General features: G+C 43.0%; 1 protein-coding gene across 4 annotated transcripts; it reads left to right on the top strand.

Moving 5' to 3' along the window:
• The first annotated feature begins 1,436 nt into the window (after positions 1 to 1,436).
• Positions 1,437 to 19,972, top strand: LOC139364640 (alpha-2,8-sialyltransferase 8E-like). 4 transcript variants are annotated; one of them, XR_011626489.1, is made up of 10 exons: positions 1,437 to 2,251; positions 3,964 to 4,047; positions 4,220 to 4,297; positions 4,987 to 5,131; positions 5,230 to 5,342; positions 5,444 to 5,536; positions 5,698 to 6,171; positions 8,236 to 9,152; positions 17,737 to 17,824; positions 19,629 to 19,972. XR_011626489.1 is itself a non-coding variant. In XM_071101556.1 (8 exons), exons 1-8 carry the CDS (start codon positions 2,166 to 2,168, stop codon positions 8,492 to 8,494), a joined length of 1,332 nt encoding a protein of 443 aa, XP_070957657.1. In that variant the 5' UTR covers positions 1,437 to 2,165; the 3' UTR covers positions 8,495 to 9,401. The 4 variants fall into 4 exon arrangements, 3 of the variants coding, with proteins under 3 accessions (XP_070957657.1, XP_070957659.1, XP_070957658.1); XM_071101556.1 differs by lacking the exons at positions 17,737 to 17,824; positions 19,629 to 19,972 and having other exon boundaries at positions 8,236 to 9,401; XM_071101558.1 differs by lacking the exons at positions 17,737 to 17,824; positions 19,629 to 19,972 and having other exon boundaries at positions 9,122 to 9,401.
• Positions 19,973 to 20,359: the final 387 nt, after the last annotated feature.

Consider the following 20,359-nt stretch of genomic DNA (forward strand, 5'->3'; position numbering starts at 1 on the left):
GCTTGTGTGCGGCTGCTCGGCCATGGAAACCCATTTTAGATGTGTTTAGATTTTATACACCTGTCAGCAACGAGTGTGGCTAAGATAGCAAAATCCACTAATTTGAAGGGGTGTCCACATACCTTTGTATATATGTTGTATAATACAAATGATTTAGGTGTGGCCTCAATAAGCTCGCTGTTCATTGTTCATACGGTTTTCCGAAAGCCAAACCCTGAACATTTTTCTCCACCCCTTTCCTCAAAAAGGTTTCAAAAAGATAAAGGCATTTCAAGTGTTACATCATCAGTGTTTTAGCAGTGTGCAAATAGTTGTAATACGAATAGTGGGGGAAGATAAATTAACAGATACATTTTGGTGGTATTTACAATGTGCCCCTCTGGTTGCCCTTTCCTCATGGCATCGAGCCACACATCTTGTGGTATTTCACCTAACAGATATGGGAGTTGATCAATGTTTGATTTATTTTCTAATTCTTTGTGGGGCTGTGTGATCTATTTGAAATATGTGTCTCTAATGTGGTCATACATTTGGCAGGTTAGGAAGTGCAGCTCAGTTTCCACTTCATTTTGTGGGCAGTGTACACATATCCTGTCTTCTCTTGGGAGCCAGGTCTACCTATGGAGACCTCTCTCAATAGCAAGGCTATGCTTACTAAGTCAAGGATTTTCTTAATTTTGGGTCAGTCACAGTAGTCAGTTATTCCGCCACTGTGAACTCTCTGTTTAGGAAAAGATAGCATTCTAGTTTGCTCAGTTTTTTGGTTGATGCTTTCCAGTGTGTCAAATAGTTATCTTTTTGCTTTCACATAATTTGGTTGGGTCTTATTGTGTTGCTGGCCTGGGGCTCTGTAGGGTCTGTTTGTGTTTGAGAACAGAACCCCAGAACCAGCTGGCTGAGGGGACGCTTCTCTAGGTTCATCTCTCTGTAGGTGAGGTCTTTGTGGTTGAATGTGTGGGCATGGCCTCATTTGAAGTGGTTGTAGAATTACATTTTGATAACTAACAGGTATAGTCCCAATTCTGCTCTGCATGCATTGTTTGGAGTTTTGCGTTGTACACAAAGTATGTATTTCTCTCTCTCTCTTTCTCATCGTCTGACAGGGTGAGAAAAGTTGTATTCATTAATAGCTTCTTAGAACCCATGCCTGATGCTGTAAACAAAGTTGAGCTTGAGCCTGCAAACGTCCCGGAAAGTAAACTTGTAGAGCCAGCCAGATAGGGAACGGGACAGTCAAAGAAGGGCACGAGATAGAGAACAGGGAAACTGTAAATCTGATTGGCCGATAGCCCTTTCCCCTAGCCTACTCTGACCATCATTGGCTAATGGAAAAATAAATCCCTGCCACACAGACGCTCACACACACACATACATACACTACACACACTCATAAGCACTCACACACATAAGTCAAGAGGCAGACCCTGGGCTAATTCAGTACCAGGGAATTGTATTACTGGCTGCTCTCCATGTAGAGGAGGGGAGAGAAGAGGGGAGAGGTGGTTCGGGGGGTGTATTACAGGAAGGGAGGGAGGGGGAAAGCGTAGAGAAGGCTAGGACTCAGGGGTGGGGTTGGAGAATGCAGACAGAGCAACAGCTTGAGCTCTGGGACTACAGTGAACTGAAAGTAAGAGCGTGGTGTGCTCTCAACGAAGGAGTGAGAAAGAGAAAGCCAGAAAAGGAGATGAAAGGAAACAAGACACATCAATCTACGTAAAGGAGGGCGTGTGGACAAAAGACTGACATCTATAGCGGAGGGGGAGAAAAGAGGGGGGAAAGGAGAGAGGAGATTTTTATAGGGTACAGACAGAGATATGATAGTCTGCTTATAGAAGAGATGTGCCTGGAAACGCTCTGAGAAAGAGACAGAGGGGGAGAGACAGAGAGAGAGGGAAGGAGAGAGAGAGAGAAAGAGAGGGCGGAAAATGAGGGGGGAGTGAGTGAGACAGAAAGATTAACCACAGTCAGAAAGAGTGAGCAGTGAAGGACAATCTGGGGCAAATAGCAAGGGAGGGAGGGGGAGGTAAAAATAAGAAAAGGAAAGAAGGGAAAGGTCTGAAACAAACTAATGTGTAAGTGCTGAGTGAAGGACAATAGGAGAGAGGGAGAGAGAGAGAAAAGAAGAGGAGGGGGCCAGCCAGAGGAAGTAGCAGGGCGAGAGAGGCATGAGGGGACTGTTCTCCTTTATGCTCACCCTGTCCATCCTGGGGACTGTCCTGACTGCACTCGTCTGGTACTTCTTCAGCAAACAGTGAGTCCCAATCTTTTCACACCCCTTCTCCCAAACTTCCTCCATCTTGACTGGGCAGGTGTTGGAGCCTTTAGCCCCGGGCTAGGGTGGGGGATTAGGTCTGGCTGGTGGTAGCTAGCTGCATATCCTCCAGACAGATTCCGAGAGGAAAGGAGGAAGGGAGTGAGTCTCCACACTTCTGATTTTAAGAGTGTGACTGTTTCACATCGGTTGGTGTGAGTAGCTGCTGTAGTGGAACAAGGTAAGAGTTGTATATTATATGTTTGGTATTGGTGGTTATGCCTGTTCACTGCCTGTTCACTGGTTCCCTCTCCACCTTCTCTCTCGCTCTCTCTCTCTCTCTCTCTCTCTCTCTCTCTCTCTCTCTCTCTCTCTCTCTCTCTCTCTCTCTCTCTCTCTCTCCTCAAAGCAGTGGTTGGCTTTCTCAATGCTTGTTACTGTGGGCATCTTAACTAAACCGCCGAAACCTCATGATTATGTGGTGGAAAAGAGAGGGAGAGAGAGGTAACGTCTGTTTGTGCCTCAGCAGAGTTGATGGATTTCATACCAGCCCACTATTAATGAACTCTGAACAACCTGTACCAATTTTACATCTTGTGTTGAAGCGAACTCAACTGTTAATTTTACAATGTAGGTAGAATAAGTTGAAGGTGTTACGTTGGTGAATTTTGAAATCTCATACTCAAACAAAAACATTATAGCAGATCTTTTCTCCCCTTGACCAGATGTTTCTAAAAAAAAAAAAAATACAAACCTGGCGTGTGCTTGTAGGTGTGCTCTGCTAGATATTGATTTTAAATAGTGATCTATTTTCAGTGGGAAATTAATAAGTTGCCTGTAGGCAGAGGAAGATAAGTGAGTGAAAGGGGAACAGAACATTTGTACAAGAGATCGAGATCGAAAAGTCACTGCAAAGTGCCTTCTCATGCTGTTACCGAAACACGCCTGATGAACACACTGTTTTCGCTTAGCGTCGGCCCTTCTGTGACAGTGAAACTTGAGAGCCATTTTCTTTCCCCTCCCCAGTCATGTCTCGATGAAACTAACTGTCTAAATGGTCTCTGTCTGAATGTGACTCGAGACTCTCAGATTAATCTTAGAACTAAAGTGTTGTTTGACATTCACCATCTGCAGGATATGACAATTATCCCACCATAAATAACTGTCCACAAGAGTGTCTCATTCTGGAGTGGGGAAACTCATGCACCCTCTGTAGTGTGTTCTTAAAACTTAAAATCAGGCTTGATCTTGCCCTTGGATTACTTATCAGATCTAAATATGAACAGTCCCCTGTCTTTCCGATCATTTGCGGTTGGCACTTACGTGTGTAATGCTGCTGTGAAACCCCTTCAGGAATTCAGGGTTTCCTGTTAGATAATCAGTAAAACACACTAGACTCAGAGGGATAAGGTAAAATGGCTGCCCAGTGTGTTCTGTTTTGCCTTCGATAACCCTTTAGCTCACCAGGTTATTGTTACAGTGCGCACAACATTCAGCTATTGATTTAATGTAAACCCACTGTAAAATGATCACATCAACACAATTCATTCAGCGAAGTTAACATGGTAAACTCAAACAATACACTGCAAATACAACAGCAAACATTGCAGCTATACAAGTGTTGACAAGATAAGTGGTGTACTGGGTTCAAACAGAGGTCAACTCATCCTTCTATTCTCTCTGTCTTCCTCTGTCTCTGTTGGTGTACATAGCAATGTTCAACCTGGCAGACCCCCCCACAAAAGTCCTATTATGAACTCTGGGCCAGTCCCCTCCAGAACATGCAAGGGCTGCAGGTGAGACTAGACACACGCCCTGGCAACCCACAATCCTCTCTGCTCAACAACCACCTCATCTGTCTCTCTTCCTGTTATTAACTTCATTATATGGTTCATAACTGCATGTTCTATGTTTTGTGTGTGTGTGTGTGTGTGTGTGTGTGTGTGTGTCTGTGTGTGTGTGTCAAAGGGATACAGTCACTGACAAAGTGTTGGAGCTCTACTCTCACAGCTGGAGGAAGCAGGAGGACAAGTTCAGAAATTTCAGGTGAAATATCAACGCACAATAAACCCAGACTCTGAGCCCCACTAAAAGCCAGCCACGATGAGCCTAAGACCACTTTGTGAGGGTCACAAACTTAAACAAAAGGGATGTTTCCTTTCTACCTTAGAAGAATGAGAAACAAAAGCACGTGGAAGTGTGCTTAAAAGCAGGGGAAGTGACCTGTGAAATGTTAGCGTTGACTTCTTCATGCTGCTAGTAGCAGCAGCAGCAGAGGTCAGAGTCGTGTGATTGTTGCATCAGTCAGTGGGTATTTCCCTTCTCAGCTGTCCTGTCTCCGCAGGCTAACACTGGCTTAGTAAAGCTCCCTCTGAGTATACAGAGACTTCAACAACACCAAACAACACAAAAGAGAACTGCAAGGAGCTTTGTAAATGAATAAACACTTGAAAGGAAGGACACTCGAGAGCAGAAATTCTAAAAGACTATATTTTTCAATAAACATCCCTTTCCAATTTTTATATTTATATCAAGACAAGACGATGAAGCCTTGTTTATGTATCCCTGTATCTGATATTTTCTTAAATTTATCACCAGTAGCTTTTTATACCTAACTTATTAACCAGACTGTATCAAAATAAGAGAAACGTGTGTATGAAGTACGATTCATTTACAGTACGCTTTTAATACTGTGTCTTTATCTTATAATCAAAAGGTTATTGTTGTGTTCTCAGGTCTCTTCTGAGTAACAGATGTCATGGACTCACCAAGGCTATGGTAACACAGGCTAACACTCCTCTGGGGTCAAAGGTTGTTTACGATGGAGAGAAGAGGAAGCCTCTTCAGGTGACCCCTGAACTGTTCAGCACCTTTGCTAAGGTTTGTTGCTCTGGTCCAGAGCGTCACCTCAATGAATAGTGTGTGTGAGTGTGTGTTTAAGAAAGAGAGTGACATGACACATGTTGTGTTGCCTACAGGAGAATCCTTTTGTGAATACGACATGGGATACGTGTTCTGTGGTTGGGAATGGGGGAATCCTAGCTAATAGCAGCTGTGGAGAGAAAATCGACTCCGCCCAGTTTGTTATCAGGTGTGAGACAGAAAACTTACTCCACAATAATTACCTTTCCCTCTCAAACATTGTTAGACACAAATTCACTGACTACTTCCCTCTATGTCTCCCTCTCTCAGGTGTAACCTCCCTCCTCTGGAGAATGGCTATGAGCGAGACGTGGGCAACAAGACAGACTTGGTGACAGCTAATCCCAGCATCCTCATGGAGAAGTGAGTTTGGGGGTACATTGGGCTTCTCATACTGCTTATCATCTGGTGTTTTATGGTGGATTGAGAAATTATCTGATCATATATTCTAGTGCTGGTCAAATTTATCTCCTCCAGCTGTTCTTCACCTCTCTCTTTTTTCTCTTCATACCATCCTCTCTCAGATATGGGGGCCTGCAGGAGCGTCGTCGGCCCTTCGTGGAGAGCCTGCGTAGCTATGGCGACTCCCTGATGCTCCTGCCAGCCTTCTCGTACGGCCACAACACGCCCGTGTCTCTGCGGGCCCTCTACACCATCCAGGACTTTGACAGCCCCTCGCGGCCCGTCTTCCTCAACCCAGAGTACCTACAGAGTCTGGCGCGCTTCTGGCAGGGCCAGGGCCTGCGAACGGTACGCCTCAGCACAGGACTCATCGTGGCTAGCCTGGCGTTGGAGCTGTGTGCCAACGTGCATCTCTACGGGTTCTGGCCCTTTAATGAACACCCCCACCGACACCAGCCCCTCACCAACCACTACTACGACAACAGGCAGAGTAAGAAGACGGTGCACGCCATGCCCGCTGAGTTTGACCACCTGCTAAGACTCCACACCCAGGGCGTGCTCAGGATACACCTGGGAGAGTGTGCACCCACCGCCAGGTAGGCCCCACCCCTTTACCGGAAATGTACCTACAGCTAGGACATACACAACAGGGACATAGGGCTCTCCTGTAGACTCTCTCAGGAGTCTTACCCAGTCGTTGCTACCTGCCAGATCGGATGGCCCTGACTGGCCCTGAACACTCTGGTATTCAGCACAGGGGCATGTTTTATGTGTCAGCTGTCTGGTCACAGTGGAGGAGCAAGGTGGAGGCTGGGAGGTTTAGTCTCCCCAGCAGCCGTTTGTCGATTCTCATTGTTGAGAGCCTGCAGAACAGGTTGATCCGTAATCAAATGATTTGTACTGGACCCAAAATGGGTATAAATACATGAAATATGCATATCATATACTGTATAGATTTACAATTATGTTTTTACCGTCACAAGTGTTCCAGCTAGAACATAAAGAATGTTTTTTGTTTTGTTGGACATTAACTGAGAAGCCATTTTGGTGGTTAAATACAAAGTATTTTGGAGCATGTATGATTTAGATGAGGCCTTCCCAACTACAGTGGAGGGCCTAATATGACTACGCTTTCCGACTGTAGCCAAAATGATCACATTTTTAAGAGTTAACTGAATGTATGGTCATGTCAATCTAACACCTCCTGGATCGGACAATCTTCAGCTGGACCGTTACAGTCATATACATATTTAATATCAATGATGATTAAATGTGTTATATCTCATTGTGACATCGTGTATAATACATTCAATGTGGTACAGGGTCGTTCCATGAAATGAGTCCCTTTTTTGTCTCTTTTGATGTTTGAAGTAGAAATTGTGCACCAATATTGCATTTTAAAAGAGTGTTATGTTAAATGAAGGGCCCATTAATATAGACCACATGGGGAATTCAATAAATCCGATTTTTAATATGAATAAAGACTGGCTAAAGTACCAGAATTCAGAATTTCTATATCTCCCTCTGTGACGTCAAGAAAGATTCTAACGCACTTAAACCCAACGTATTTTTTTACCGTCATTGTACAGCTCAAGTTATTTTGTTGCTTTGACCAAGTTATTTCTGAAGATTATTATTTATTTCATATGATAAAAAATGCCTGTCTGTCATTTTAAGGTCAACCCTGTGAACTGAACTCTCGTTTTATTATGGTGAAACTATTCCTTTTAAAAATGTTTTTTTGAAACGAAACATTGAATATCTAATAGTCAAATCATAGTGTAAAAGCAGAGCTGCTTCTCATCTTTTTTTTTTGGCAATTTTCTGTTTTTTTGTGGTGGAAAACTGAGTGGGTCGAGCATGACACGTCAACCCTGTTACCCCATATAGGATCAGGCTAGAATTTATTTTACAATTAAAAATAAAATACACATTTGTGACTCTTGCGTTCAAGTGCCATTCTCTGTTTCACCCAACAAGCTTCCATTGCTTCTGTCACAAGGAGGAATGGCTGATTTAAGATGAAATGGTATACCCTGTTGCAGTCAACCTTGATACTTTATTTGGCACTTAATAGACACCGACTAGTAATTTTTTATTCAAACTCTTAAAATGAGAAAACACATTTTTTTATTAAGTTGAACATGTGCTCTTCATGACAGAATGTTAAAATTAGGTGAAATAAAACACTTTTTTTCTTCACCAAGTTAGACTAGCCAAAACCCAGCTAACAACAAACGCTCCCACAACTTCAGAGAACGTTTCCTTCAGAGTCTCATTAGGCCACCAGAAGGGACTCGTTTCCTGGAATGACCCTACTACTACATCAACACTTTTTGTTTCATAATATCAAAACACATTTTGGGAAAGAAAAAACAGTGTTTCGATGATCCTGTAAACATAAAATAACAATAAAGGGTTCTTACACAGCAAGGACTGTACTAGATACCTCACCCAGGTCCAACAAACTCAGAGTAATGATGCAATTGTCTTTAAAACAAATGTGGAAATGATCTAGTGAGTGTCATTAGTCCAATGTTAGTCCAGTGCTTGAAAGTAACCTGGCACAGTGTGTTTTATTAATAACACAAACACACTGATGTTACATAACCCTTCAAAGAGAGATCTTTTCCAATCTGGTTCTTTGTACCATTTGACAGTCCTGGATGTAGCTCAAAGATGACCTGGACCCCAGCCTCAGTCTCAGGCCTCAGTCTCCCGGTTGGCTCTCTGGGTAGTGCCATGCCCACACTGGTACAACGCAACACAACCTCCCAGAGCCAGAAGCCTTGGGCTGGGCCCGACACCAACGTCTCTGGACCATCAGGACTGGGGCAGGGTGCTTCTGAAGACCCCACACAGGGTTCAGAGCAAAGGACAAAACACAGGACGGGGAACAGAAGGAGACCAGGGAAGTGATGACACCCATAAACATTTCTGGGGGTCCCCTTTCATAAAGAGTTTCCATGGTTACCAGCTCACACAGGCCAAAGCATTATAACAACAAATACTCTCCCCCCTGTGACCATGGTGGCAGTAAATAATCTGTGCTGTGACTAAGTAACAACAGTAGCAAGGGAGTGAGGGAGTGGTGGGGGGATGCAGGATTGACAGTTCACTTATTAGCACTGTAGCTGCTGTAAGTAATAGGTTAAAACCAGATGCATGGGTAAGAAGGGCATTCTAGATCTTGTATTATTTCCCTATAATGCAAGATATATTTGGAAGGTAGAATTCATTAGCTATTCATTCTTACATGTTCTATGTTTGGACTGCTTTTGAAAGCAAAAGTCCAATTGAAAACATTATTGTCATTTTTTTTACTCGATTTTCATAATGGTAAGCTCGGACTAATGGTTTTATTAGCTAAACTAGCAAGTCTGTTTGTTTGGTTACCACGGCAAACTGTAGCTATCTAGTAAACGTGCTAGCTACTTTAATGGATGTTGAACACATTTCTAGCGTCAAATGTCTTAAATTATAGCCATGGTTGTCACGCCCTGATCTGTTTCACCTGTCCTTGTGCTTGTCTCCACCTCCCTCCAGGTGTCGCCCATCTTCCCCACTTATCCCCTGGGTATTTATACCTGTGTTTTCTGTCTGTCTGTGCCAGTTCGTCCTGTTTGTTCAAGTCAACCAGCGTTTTGTCTCAGTGCCTGCTTTTTCCCTAGTCTCTCTTCTTCTCGTCCTCTTGGTTTTGACCCTTGCCTGACCTGACCCTGGGCCTGCCTGTACCTTGGCCCCACTACTCTGGATTATAGACCCCTGCCTGCCTTGACCTGTCGTTTGCCTGCCCCTGTTGTTGCAATAAACATTGTTACTTCAACACAGTCTGCACTTGGGTCTTACCTGAAACTTGATAATGGTATAAAGGAGATGATCAACTCGGGGCTCTATGAGTTCTCTGGAAAATAATGCAACTCGGTGGAAGGTCAGTTCCACTCACCTAGCGCGTCGTGGAACACACCTTCCACCTTACTATTGTGTACCTTAGTAGCACTTCCCTTCCTCCTCTTTCTACACCTTCCACCTCGTTCATTATTTTCCATAGAAAGCATAGCCCCGAGTTGATTATCCCCTACCGACATTTCTTCGACCTCACTCCAATATGCTTTCCACACCATTTCAATGTATTTTGCTAGACCTCAAAGATCGACATTAACGGACTCTTATGCCACTACCAATAGCATTAACTATGTATGGAATGCTGTGTGAAAATGTCTTAGCACTGAGGCTGGTTTTTGCAAGTATTCAGACTGTTTGCTATGAGACTCGAAATTGAGCTCAGGTGCATCCTGTTCCCATTGATCATCCTTGAGATGTTTATACAACTTGATTGGTGTCCACCTGCAGTAAATTCAATTGATTGGATATGATTTGGAAAGGCACACACCTGTCTATATGACGTCCCACAGTTGACAGTGCATGTCAGAGCAAAAACCAAGCCATGAGGTCGAAGGAACTGTGTCTAGGCACAGATCTGGGGAAGGGTACCAAAAAAGGTCTGATTGAACCAAGGTTGAACTCCCCAAGAACACAGTGGCCTCCATTATTCTTAAATGGAAGAAGTTTGGAACCACCAAGACTCTTCCTAGAGTTGGAACTGAGCAATCAGGGGAGAAGGGCCTTGGTCAGGGAGGTGACCAAGAACCCAATGGTCACTCTAACCGAGTTCCAGAGTTCCTCTATGGAGATGGGAGAACCATCCAGAAGGATAACAATCTCTGCAGCACTCTATCAATCAGACCTTTATTGTAGTGTGGCCAATCGGAAGCCACTCCTGTAAAAGGCACATGACAGCCTGCTTGGAGTTTACCAAAAGGCACCCAAAGGACTCTGACCATGAGAAACAAGATTCACTGGTCTGATGAAACCAAGATTGAACTCTTTGGCCTGAATGCCAAGTGTCACGTCTGTAGGAAACCTGGCACCATCCCTACGGTAAAGCATGGTGGTGGCAGCATCATGCTGTGTGGATGTTTTTCAGCAGTAAGACTGGGAGACTAATCTGGAGAGACCTGAAAATAGCTGTGCAGCGACGCTCCCCAGAGAAGAATGGGAGAAACTCCACAAATACAGGTGTGCCAAGCTTGTAGTGTGAGTAAAGGGTCTGAATAAATGTGATATTTCAGTTTTTAATTAAAAAAAACTTGTTTCTGCTTTGTCATTATGGGGTATTGTGTGTAGATTGATGAATTGAATCCATTTTAGAATAAGGCTGTAATGTAACAAAATGTGGAAAAAGTCAAGGGGTCTGAACACAATAATGCGCCACCAGTAACCTTTAGCACTTATTATTACTCCTGCATTCTACTATCATTACACTACCTTACCAGTCCAGAGCAGATATTTTCACTGTGTCTCCAGCCACTGGGGATACCTAAATTACCGGCTGGGTACTCTTGTTTTTTTTTTTATCGTCCTCCAGAGAACCAACCGGAATAACCCCCTGGAAAGCACTGGTGTTACTCCTTTCCTCTTCCCTTGCTTTCCCCAAATACATCATGTTAACATCAAATCAAATCAAATCAAATCTATTTATATAGCCCTTCGTACATCAGCTGATATCTCAAAGTGCTGTACAGAAACCCAGCCTAAAACCCCAAACAGCAAGCAATGCAGGTGTAGAAGCACGGTGGCTAGGAAAAACTCCCTAGAAAGGCCAAAACCTAGGAAGAAACTTAGAGAGGAACCAGGCTATGTGGGGTGGCCAGTCCTCTTCTGGCTGTGCCGGGTGGAGATTATAACAGAACATGGTCAAGATGTTCAAATGTTCATAAATGACCAGCATGGTCGAATAATAATAAGGCAGAACAGTTGAAACTGGAGCAGCAGCACAGTCAGGTGGACTGGGGACAGCAAGGAGTCATCATGTCAGGTATTCCTGGGGCATGGTCCTAGGGCTCAGGTCCTCCGAGAGAAAGAAAGAGAGAATTAGAGAGAGCATATGTGGGATGGCCAGTCCTCTTCTGGCTGTGCCGGGTGGAGATTATAACAGAACATGGCCAAGATGTTCAAATGTTCATAAATGACCAGCATGGTCGAATAATAATAAGGCAGAACAGTTGAAAGAAACTGGAGCAGCAGCACGGCCAGGTGGACTGGTGACAGCAAGGAGTCATCATGTCAGGTAGTCCTGGGGCATGGTCCTAGGGCTCAGGTCCTCCGAGAGAGAGAAAGAGAGAATTAGAGAACGCACACTTAAATTCACACAGGACACCGAAATAGGACAGGAGAAGTACTCCAGATATAACAAACTGACCCTAGCCCCCCGACACATAAACTACTGCAGCATAAATACTGGAGGCTGAGACAGGAGGGGTCAGGAGACACTGTGGCCCCATCCGAGGACACCCCCGGACAGGGCCAAACAGGAAGGATATAACCCCACCCACTTTGCCAAAGCACAGCCCCCACACCACTAGAGGGATATCTTCAACCACCAACTTACCATCCTGAGACAAGGCTGAGTATAGCCCACAAAGACATAGCTTCTTTAATGCCAATTCAGTCAGCTAGGACACATAATAGGGAAAATACTTTTGTTATTGTTTGAAAGCAGCGGTCCCCACATGTTGCTGTTCAAGAGCATAGGTTCATGAGATTCCATTCATGTGGACTGTGACCTCAGTGTAGAGCCAGCTGCTGCTCTCAGCTCCACTCTGCTCTGTGTCCCACTGGCCCTTATCTCTGGGGAGCACTTATTTCGGGCAATCTAACAAACAAGTACACTAACTAAATCGTTCCATTTTTTTACACTGTAATATTCCCCCGTCACCTCAGCTGTTTACTCACTAATGAACTGACTGACAAATGGAAAGGTCGGAGAGAGTTTGTTTCAGTTTCTTAGAGTTTAAGTTCTTAGAATTGTGGTGAAATTAGGAGTTTTCTGAGATTCTACTTATATTAGATCATAGATTGAATCAAACGTGCATTTCTGTATGATTGCAAATAGGAAATCCCCTCTATTGGCTTTATACCAGTGGGGCCTCTCTTGACAGTCAATCAAGGCTTCCCTGAAGGATCGAAATGTTCTCATACCAACCTGAAACTCAACCGTCACCAAATGAACAACTTCCAAACAAATATGACACAGCTGACATGAGAAGAAGTGACATATCTGACCCGTCTGCTGCATGGGTCCCTGGAATAGTGACACAGCATCAGCCTGTATGACTGTAATCCTTCTGATCGGCCCGTACAGCCCCCTGCTCTCCACCAATCAAAATCAAACGGGAACCCGACTGTGAGAGTAAGAGGACAATACAACAACATCCCAAGAGTCCATGTCAGTCTTTTCTTGTTCTGGTGATATGGTGCTTCTATACTGAAGTGACAGGCATCAGGGAGACAGGAAGCATTGATGGGGATACCAGACTGGAACTCTCAGAAACATCCTTCACAAAAGGCTAGAAAACAGTGCTTTTCTACTGTTGGTTTATGATGAAATCCCCAAAAGGTGACTTTGACAAGGATAGAGGACCTCTAACAGACTAACCATCATCAGACAAATAGATCCCTGCATGTACATAAAGTGCTTCACCACATTGATATCAACAGACACATGCTTAAGGAAGAGAATGTGGCCTCCTGAAGAGGAGACACAGTTGACAAAATTTAATTTTGATTCAGTTTAACTGGATACCTTTTTTCCCCATTTATATTCCGGGCCTGACATCAACATAATGTGACGTCTGAGAAAAGTATCTGTCTAATGTAGAACCGTCAGCTCCCACACAGTGAGACAAACAGCCTACAAGGCCAATCACAAGCCATTATGTCTCCTGCTGGAATGAAAAGTGCTGGGAAAGCGATGTGTCACATCTGCACTTCTGCTGAACACCGTCGCCTCCTAGTTCCAACCCCACTCACCAAGCACCATGGGACCATGTTGGGACAATGTTGACACAGAGTCTGGAAGAGTGCCCAAATCCACTTGCACACGCACACACACACACACACACACACAGAGAGACACACAAGCACGCAGGGGCGGACTAGGACCAGAAATCGGCCCTGGCATTTACAGTGCATTCAGAAAGTATTCACACCCCTTGATTTTTTACAAATGTTATTCTGTTACAGCCTGAATTTAAAATGGATTACATTTTGTGTCACTGGCCTACACACAATACCCTATAATGTCAAAGTGCAATTATATTTTTAGACATTGTTACAAATTTAATACAAATGAAAAGCTGAAATCTCTTGAGTGAATAAGTATGCAACCCATTTGTTATGAAAAGACAAAGTAAATTCAGAAGTAAAAATGTGCATAACAAGTCACATAATATGTTGCATGAACTCACTCTGTGTGCAATAATAGTGTTTAACAGGATTTTTGAGTGACTACCACATCTCTGTACCTCACACATACATTATCTGAATTTCAAAGACAGATTCAACCACAAAGACCAGGGAGGTTTTCCAATGCACCGCAAATGGGTAGATAAAAAAATCAGACATTGAATATCCTTTTGAGGATGATGATAATTAATAATTACACTTTGGATGGTGTATCAATACACCCTGTCACCACAAAGATACAGGCGTCCTTCCTAACTCAGTTGCCAGAGAGGAAGGAAACCGCTCAGGGATTTCAACATGAGGCCAATGGTGACTTTTAAAACAGTTACAGAGTTTAATGGCTGTGATAGGAGAAAACCAAGGATAGATCAACAACCTTGTAGTTACTCCACAATACTAACCTAAATGACAGAGCTTGTACAGAATAAAAACATTCCCAAATATGCATCCTGTTTGCAATAAGGCATTAAAGTAAAACTGCAAAAAATGTGGCAAAGAAATTAACTTTATGTCCTGAATGCAAAATGTTATGTTTGGGGCAAATCCAACACAACGCATCACTGAGTACCACTCTTCATATTTTCAAGTATGGTGGTGGCTGCATCATGTTCTGGTATGCTTGACATCAGCAAGGACTGGGGAGTTTTTTTAGGATAAAAATAAACGGAATATAGCTAAGCACAGGCAAAATCCTAGAGGAAAACCTTGTTCAGTCTGCTTTCCAACAGACACTGGGAGAAAATTCACCTTTCAGCAGGACAATAACCTAAGAGTTGCTTACCAAGACAATATTGAATGTTCCTGGGTGGCCTAGTTACAGTTTTGACTTAAATCGGCTTGAAAATGTATAACAAGACTTGAAAATGGGTGTCTAGCAATGATCAACAACCAACTTGACATAGCTGAAATAAATTTTTACGGAATAATGTGCAAATATTGCACAATCCAGGTGTGCAAAGCTCTTAGAGACTAACCCAGAAAGACTCACAGCTGTAATCGCTGCCAAAGGTGATTCTAACATGTATTCACTCAGGGGTGTGAATACTTTCTAAAAACAAATAAATATTTAACCCACTTTGAATTCAGGTTGTAACAAAACAAAACGTGTAATAAGCCAAGGGGTATGAATACTTTCCGAAAGCACTGTGTAACACACCGGACAGTTTTTCTTCCTTTAGGACCCCTCACTGGCACATTTTCTGCCTCAAGGCCCCCACATCGGCCCATTTTTTTCCTTGAAGCCCCCAATATTAGCTAGATAATGATCATTTTGCACAAAAGTTAGATGGGCTGGTCCATTTTTAGCCCAGTGGGCCTGTCTGGCATTTGCCTGAAATGCTAGATGGCCAGTCCGCCCCTGCCTGAACGTACCACAGCCATAAGGCACCCCAGACCGTACTGACTGATGCTCAGATGTGGAACAGATGGGGGCCTCAGCCTTCCTTCTCTCTGAGATGGCCCCCCTCAAGGACCTTGACCATTCTCTCCATTGGCAAACTGTTATCGGGGAGGGGTCAATATATTAGCTAATCACACCCTTTTAAGATATCATACATTTGAGGATTCCATTGATAATTTGGTGTGTCTAAATCCAAAGTGTCACTTGGTGTTATGCTGCATTCACGTGCTAGTCGGAGGTCGGAAACTCTGACATTTCCGACTTGTTAACTGGTTGAACACGGCACATGTATAACTACAACCAGTTAGCAAGTCAGACATGTCAGAGTTTCCTTGTTTCCGACTAGCACGTGAACGCGGCATAAGTCAATTTAAATGAAGGGAAATAACATTGTGAGTAAAATGATTATTCATATCAATTTAGTAAATCGTTTTTAAATGATTGATTACCTTAGATTTGAGCACTTGTGGCCTCCATTTCAGAAAATCCTAATTTACCCAAAATTTCTCATTGGTGTCACCATCATTGGTTACTACTCCTACTGGTGTCACAATGTTATCATAATGTTAAAAATTATTTAAAGTTATTAAGACACCATAGTAGTTGATTCAGAATGGGAAAATGTACATGAATTTTTAAAAAATATTTAGAAAAATCCCGTTTGTTATTTTTTAAATGCCACCGTAATTGAAGAATGACCCTTAAAGTAACTGAAACTAAATGGATAAAAATTGAACAATTTTTTTTTCCCTACTGTACTGAATTTAATGTGGGCTGATTGCCTTGAACAAAAAAAAGGAAGTGAGAGATTGAGAATGAAGAGCATCAAAGACCTCAGCCAACTGAGCCATGGCCTGTTCACCCCGCTACCATCTACGAAGGCGGAGACAGTACAGTTGTGTCAAAGCTGGGACAGAGAGACTGAAAAACAGCTTCTATCTCCAGGCCATTAGACTGTTACTAGCCGGCTAACACTCAGTACTCTATCCTACACCTTAGATGCTGCTGCCCTATGTACAGTGCATTCTGAAAATATTCAAACCCCTTGACTTTTTCCACATTTTGTTACGCTACATACAGCCTTATTCATCAATCTAAACACAATACCCCACAATGACAAAGCAAAAACAGGTAAGATTTTTTTTTGAAAATGTATAAAAAATAAAAAACTTAAATATTGCATTTACATAAGTATTCAGACCCTTTACTCAGTACTTTCTTGAAGCACCTTTGGCAGCGATTGCAGCCTTGAGTGTTCTTGGGTATGACGCTACAAGCACCTGTATTTGGGGAGATTCTCCCATTCTTCTCTGCAGATTCTCTCAAGCTCTGTCAGGTTGGGTGGGGAGTGTTGCTGCATTGCTATTTTCAGGTCTCTCCAGAGATGTTAGATCAGGTTCAAGTCCGGGTTCTGGCTGGGCCACTCAAGGACAATCAGAGACTTGTCCCGAATCCACTCCTGCTTTGTCTTGGCTGTGCGCTTAGGGTTGTTGTCCTGTTGGAACCTTCGCCTCAGTCTGAGGTTCTGAGCGCTCTGGAGCAGGATTTCATCAATAATCTCTCTGTACTTTGCTCCGTTCATCTTTCCCTCGATCCTGACTAGTCTCCCAGTCCCTGCCACTGAAAAACATCCCCACAGCATGATGCTGCCACCACCATGCTTCACCTTAGGGATGGTGCCAGTTTTCCTCCATTTGTGACACTTGGCATTCAGGCCAAAGACTTCAATCTTGGTTTCATCAGACCAGAGAATCTTGTTTCTTGTTGTGCCTTTTACTGAGGAGTGGCTTCCGTCTGGCCAGTCCACCATAAAGGCCTGATTGGTGGAGTGCTGCAGATCTGGTTGTCCTTCTGGAAGGTTCTCCCATCACCACAGAGAAATTCTGGAGCTCTGTCCGAGTGATCATTGGGTTCTTGGTCACCTCCCAGACCAAGGCCCTGCTCCCCCGATTGCTCAGTTTGGCCAGTCGGCCAGCTCTAGGAAGAGTCTTGGTGGTTCCAAACTTCTTCCATTTAGGAATGATGGAGGCCGCTGTGTTCTTGGGGACCATTTTTTGTACCCTTCTCCAGATCTGTGCCTCGACACAATCCTGTCTCGGCGCTCTACGGACAATTCCTTTGACCTCATGGCTTGGCTTTGGCTCTGACATGCACTGTCAACTGTGTACCTTTCCGAGTCTCATAGCAAAGGGTCTGAATACCTATGTAAATAAGGTATTCATGTTTTTTACACTTAATAAATTTGTAAAAAAAATGAAAAAACGTTCACTTTGTCATTATGGGGTATTGTGTGTAGATGAATGAGGATTGTTATTTATTTAATCCATTTTAGAATAAGGCTGTAATGTAACGAAATGAGGAAAAAGTAAAGGGGTCTAGATAATTAACAAATGCACTGTATATAGACAGGTATGTGCTTTTACAAATCATGTCCAATCCATTGAATTTACCACAGGTGGACTTCAATCATGTTGTAGAAACATCTCAAGGACGATCAATGGGAACAGGATGCGCCTGAGCTCAATTTCAAGTCTCATAAGGCTGTAAGGAAACATAATGGGGAGAAAGGATAGGGATCTGAAAACTTTCCAAATGCACTGTAGATAGTCATGGAACGCTGGTCACTTGAAATCATGTTTACATACTGTTTTTCCCACTTCATATGTACAGTTGAAGTCGGAAGTTTACATAGGTTGGAGTCATTGAAACTCGTTTTTCAACCACTCCACAAATTTCTTGTTAACAAACTATAGTTTTGGCAAGTCGGTTAGGACATCTACTTTGTGCATGACACAAGTCATTTTTCCAACAATTATTTACAGACAGATTTTTTCACTTATCACTGTATCACTCTATCACAAATTCCAGAAAATGATGTCATGGCTTGAGAAGCTTCTGATAAGCTAATTGACATAATTTGAGTCAATTGGAGGTGTACCTGTGGATTCACTTCAAGGCCTACCTTCAAACTCAGTGCCTCTTTGCTTGACATCATGGGAAAATCAAAAGAAATCAGCCAAGACCTCAGAAAAAAATTGTAGACCTCCACAAGTCTAGTTCATCCTTGGGAGCAATTTCCAAACGCCTGAAGGTACCACATTCATCTGTACAAACAATAGTATGCAAGTATAAACACCATGGGACCACGCAGCTGTCCTACCGCTCAGGAAGGAGACGCGTTCTGTCTCCTAGAGATGAACGTACTTTGGTGCGAAAAGTACAAATCGATCCCAGAACAACAGCAAAGGACCTTGTGAAGATGCTGGAGGAAACAGGTACAAATGTATCTATATCCACAGGTAAATGAGTCCTATATCGACATAACCTGAAAGTCCTCTCAGCAAGGAAGAAGCCACTGCTTCAAAACCGCCATAAAAAAGCTCATACTTTTTGGAAAAATGTCCTCTGGTCTGATGAAACAAAAATAGAACTGTTTGGCCATAATGACCATCATGATGTTTGGAGGAAAAAGGGAGAGGCTTGCAAGCCGAAGAACACCATCCCTACTGTGAAGCACGGGGGTGGCAACATCATGTTGTGGGGGTGCTTTGCTGCAGGAAGGACTGGTGCACTTCGCAAAATAGATGGCATCATGAGGCAGGGGAAATTATGTGGTTATATTGAAGCAACATCTCAAGACATCAGACAGGAAGTTAAAGCTTGGTTCCAAATTGGTCTTCCAAATGGACAATGACACCAAGCATACTTCCAATGTTGTGGCAAAATGGCTTAAGGACAACAAAGTCAAGGTATTAGAGTGGCCATCACAAAGCCCTAACCTCAATCCTATAGAAAATTTGTGGGAAGAACTGAAAAAACGTGTGCAAGCAAAGAGGCCTACAAACCTGACTCAGTTACACCAGCTCTGTCAGGAGGAATGGGCCGAAATTCACCCAACCTATTGTGAGAAGCTTGTGGAAGGCTACCCGAAACGTTTGGCCCAAGTTAAAGAATTTAAAGGCAATGCTACCAAATACTAATTGAGTGTATGTAAACTTCTGATCCACAGGGAATGTGATGAAAGAAATATAAGCTGAAATAAATAATTCTCTCTACTATTATTCTGACATTTCACATTCTTAAAATAAAGTGGTGATCCTAACTGACCTAAGACGGGGAATTTTTTACTAGGATTAAATGTCAGGAATTGTGAAAAACTGAGTTTAAATGTATTTGGCTAAGCTGTATGTGAACTTCCGACTTCAACTGTAACTACTGCTGTGCACACCGATTCTATTCATATACTGTCCATAATGTCTATACACATATACAGTATATTGATAGTCTGACATTGATCGTTGTGATATTTCTTAATTTGATTTTTGTGTATTTTTTTTGTATTGTCAGGTATTACTACACTGTTGGAGCTAGAAACATAAGCATTTTGCTGCAACTGCGTCAACATCGGCAAAATATGTGTATGCGACCAATAAAATGTGATTTGATTTCATTGGGCGGTTGATATAACTCACCTGCGGATTGCTGGGATCAGAGCAGAGTGAGTAGTTGCCTGGCATCCATGCCAATCAGCCAATCACTGCCAGAGGAGAAGCGGACTGGACGGAGTACATCCTGTAATTTGTGCCTGCCTTATCACCATGGACACTGAACATGTGCAATAGAATATAGGATTATTACTTACAGGGAGTGCATTTATTTCCCATTTGAATTGGTTACTATAGGTTATGAAGTACTGTTAGTTTACATAGGCTAGTGAGATTTAAGAGAGGCCTATCAGGAGAAAGGTCTACCCATAATAAACCAACACTACAACTAGGACAGAAAGAGCAGGATTATTAGTCCTAAAATTGGGAAAAAAATTGTCAGTTTCTCCCCCATTCCAAAAACCCGTCATGCTCGTATACACACAGTTGGTCAGCACAACTCACTACTCAGAGCTTTTTTAGTAAGACACAGGCCAGGGCCGGTATTTACAAAGCGTCTCAGAGTAGTAATGCTGGTCTTCAGTGTACAAAACATGAAGAATACCTTCCTAATATCTCAGTGTACACAACATGAAGAATACCTTCACCCCCCCCCCCCCCCCCCATTTTTCCCTCATAACAGCCACAATTCAT

Source organism: Oncorhynchus clarkii, chromosome 13 (assembly GCF_045791955.1).
Source record: "Oncorhynchus clarkii lewisi isolate Uvic-CL-2024 chromosome 13, UVic_Ocla_1.0, whole genome shotgun sequence".
NCBI classification, from domain to species: domain Eukaryota; kingdom Metazoa; phylum Chordata; class Actinopteri; order Salmoniformes; family Salmonidae; genus Oncorhynchus; species Oncorhynchus clarkii.

Bases quoted from the DNA above. Each gene is read 5' to 3' on its own strand.
- LOC139364640 (XM_071101556.1), top strand. From the start codon at position 2,166: ATGAGGGGACTGTTCTCCTTTATGCTCACCCTGTCCATCCTGGGGACT. The intron at 2,252-3,963 runs GTGAGTCCCAAT...TGGTGTACATAG, and splicing joins TGGTACTTCTTCAGCAAACA to CAATGTTCAACCTGGCAGAC. The intron at 4,048-4,219 runs GTGAGACTAGAC...TGTGTGTCAAAG, and splicing joins AGAACATGCAAGGGCTGCAG to GGATACAGTCACTGACAAAG.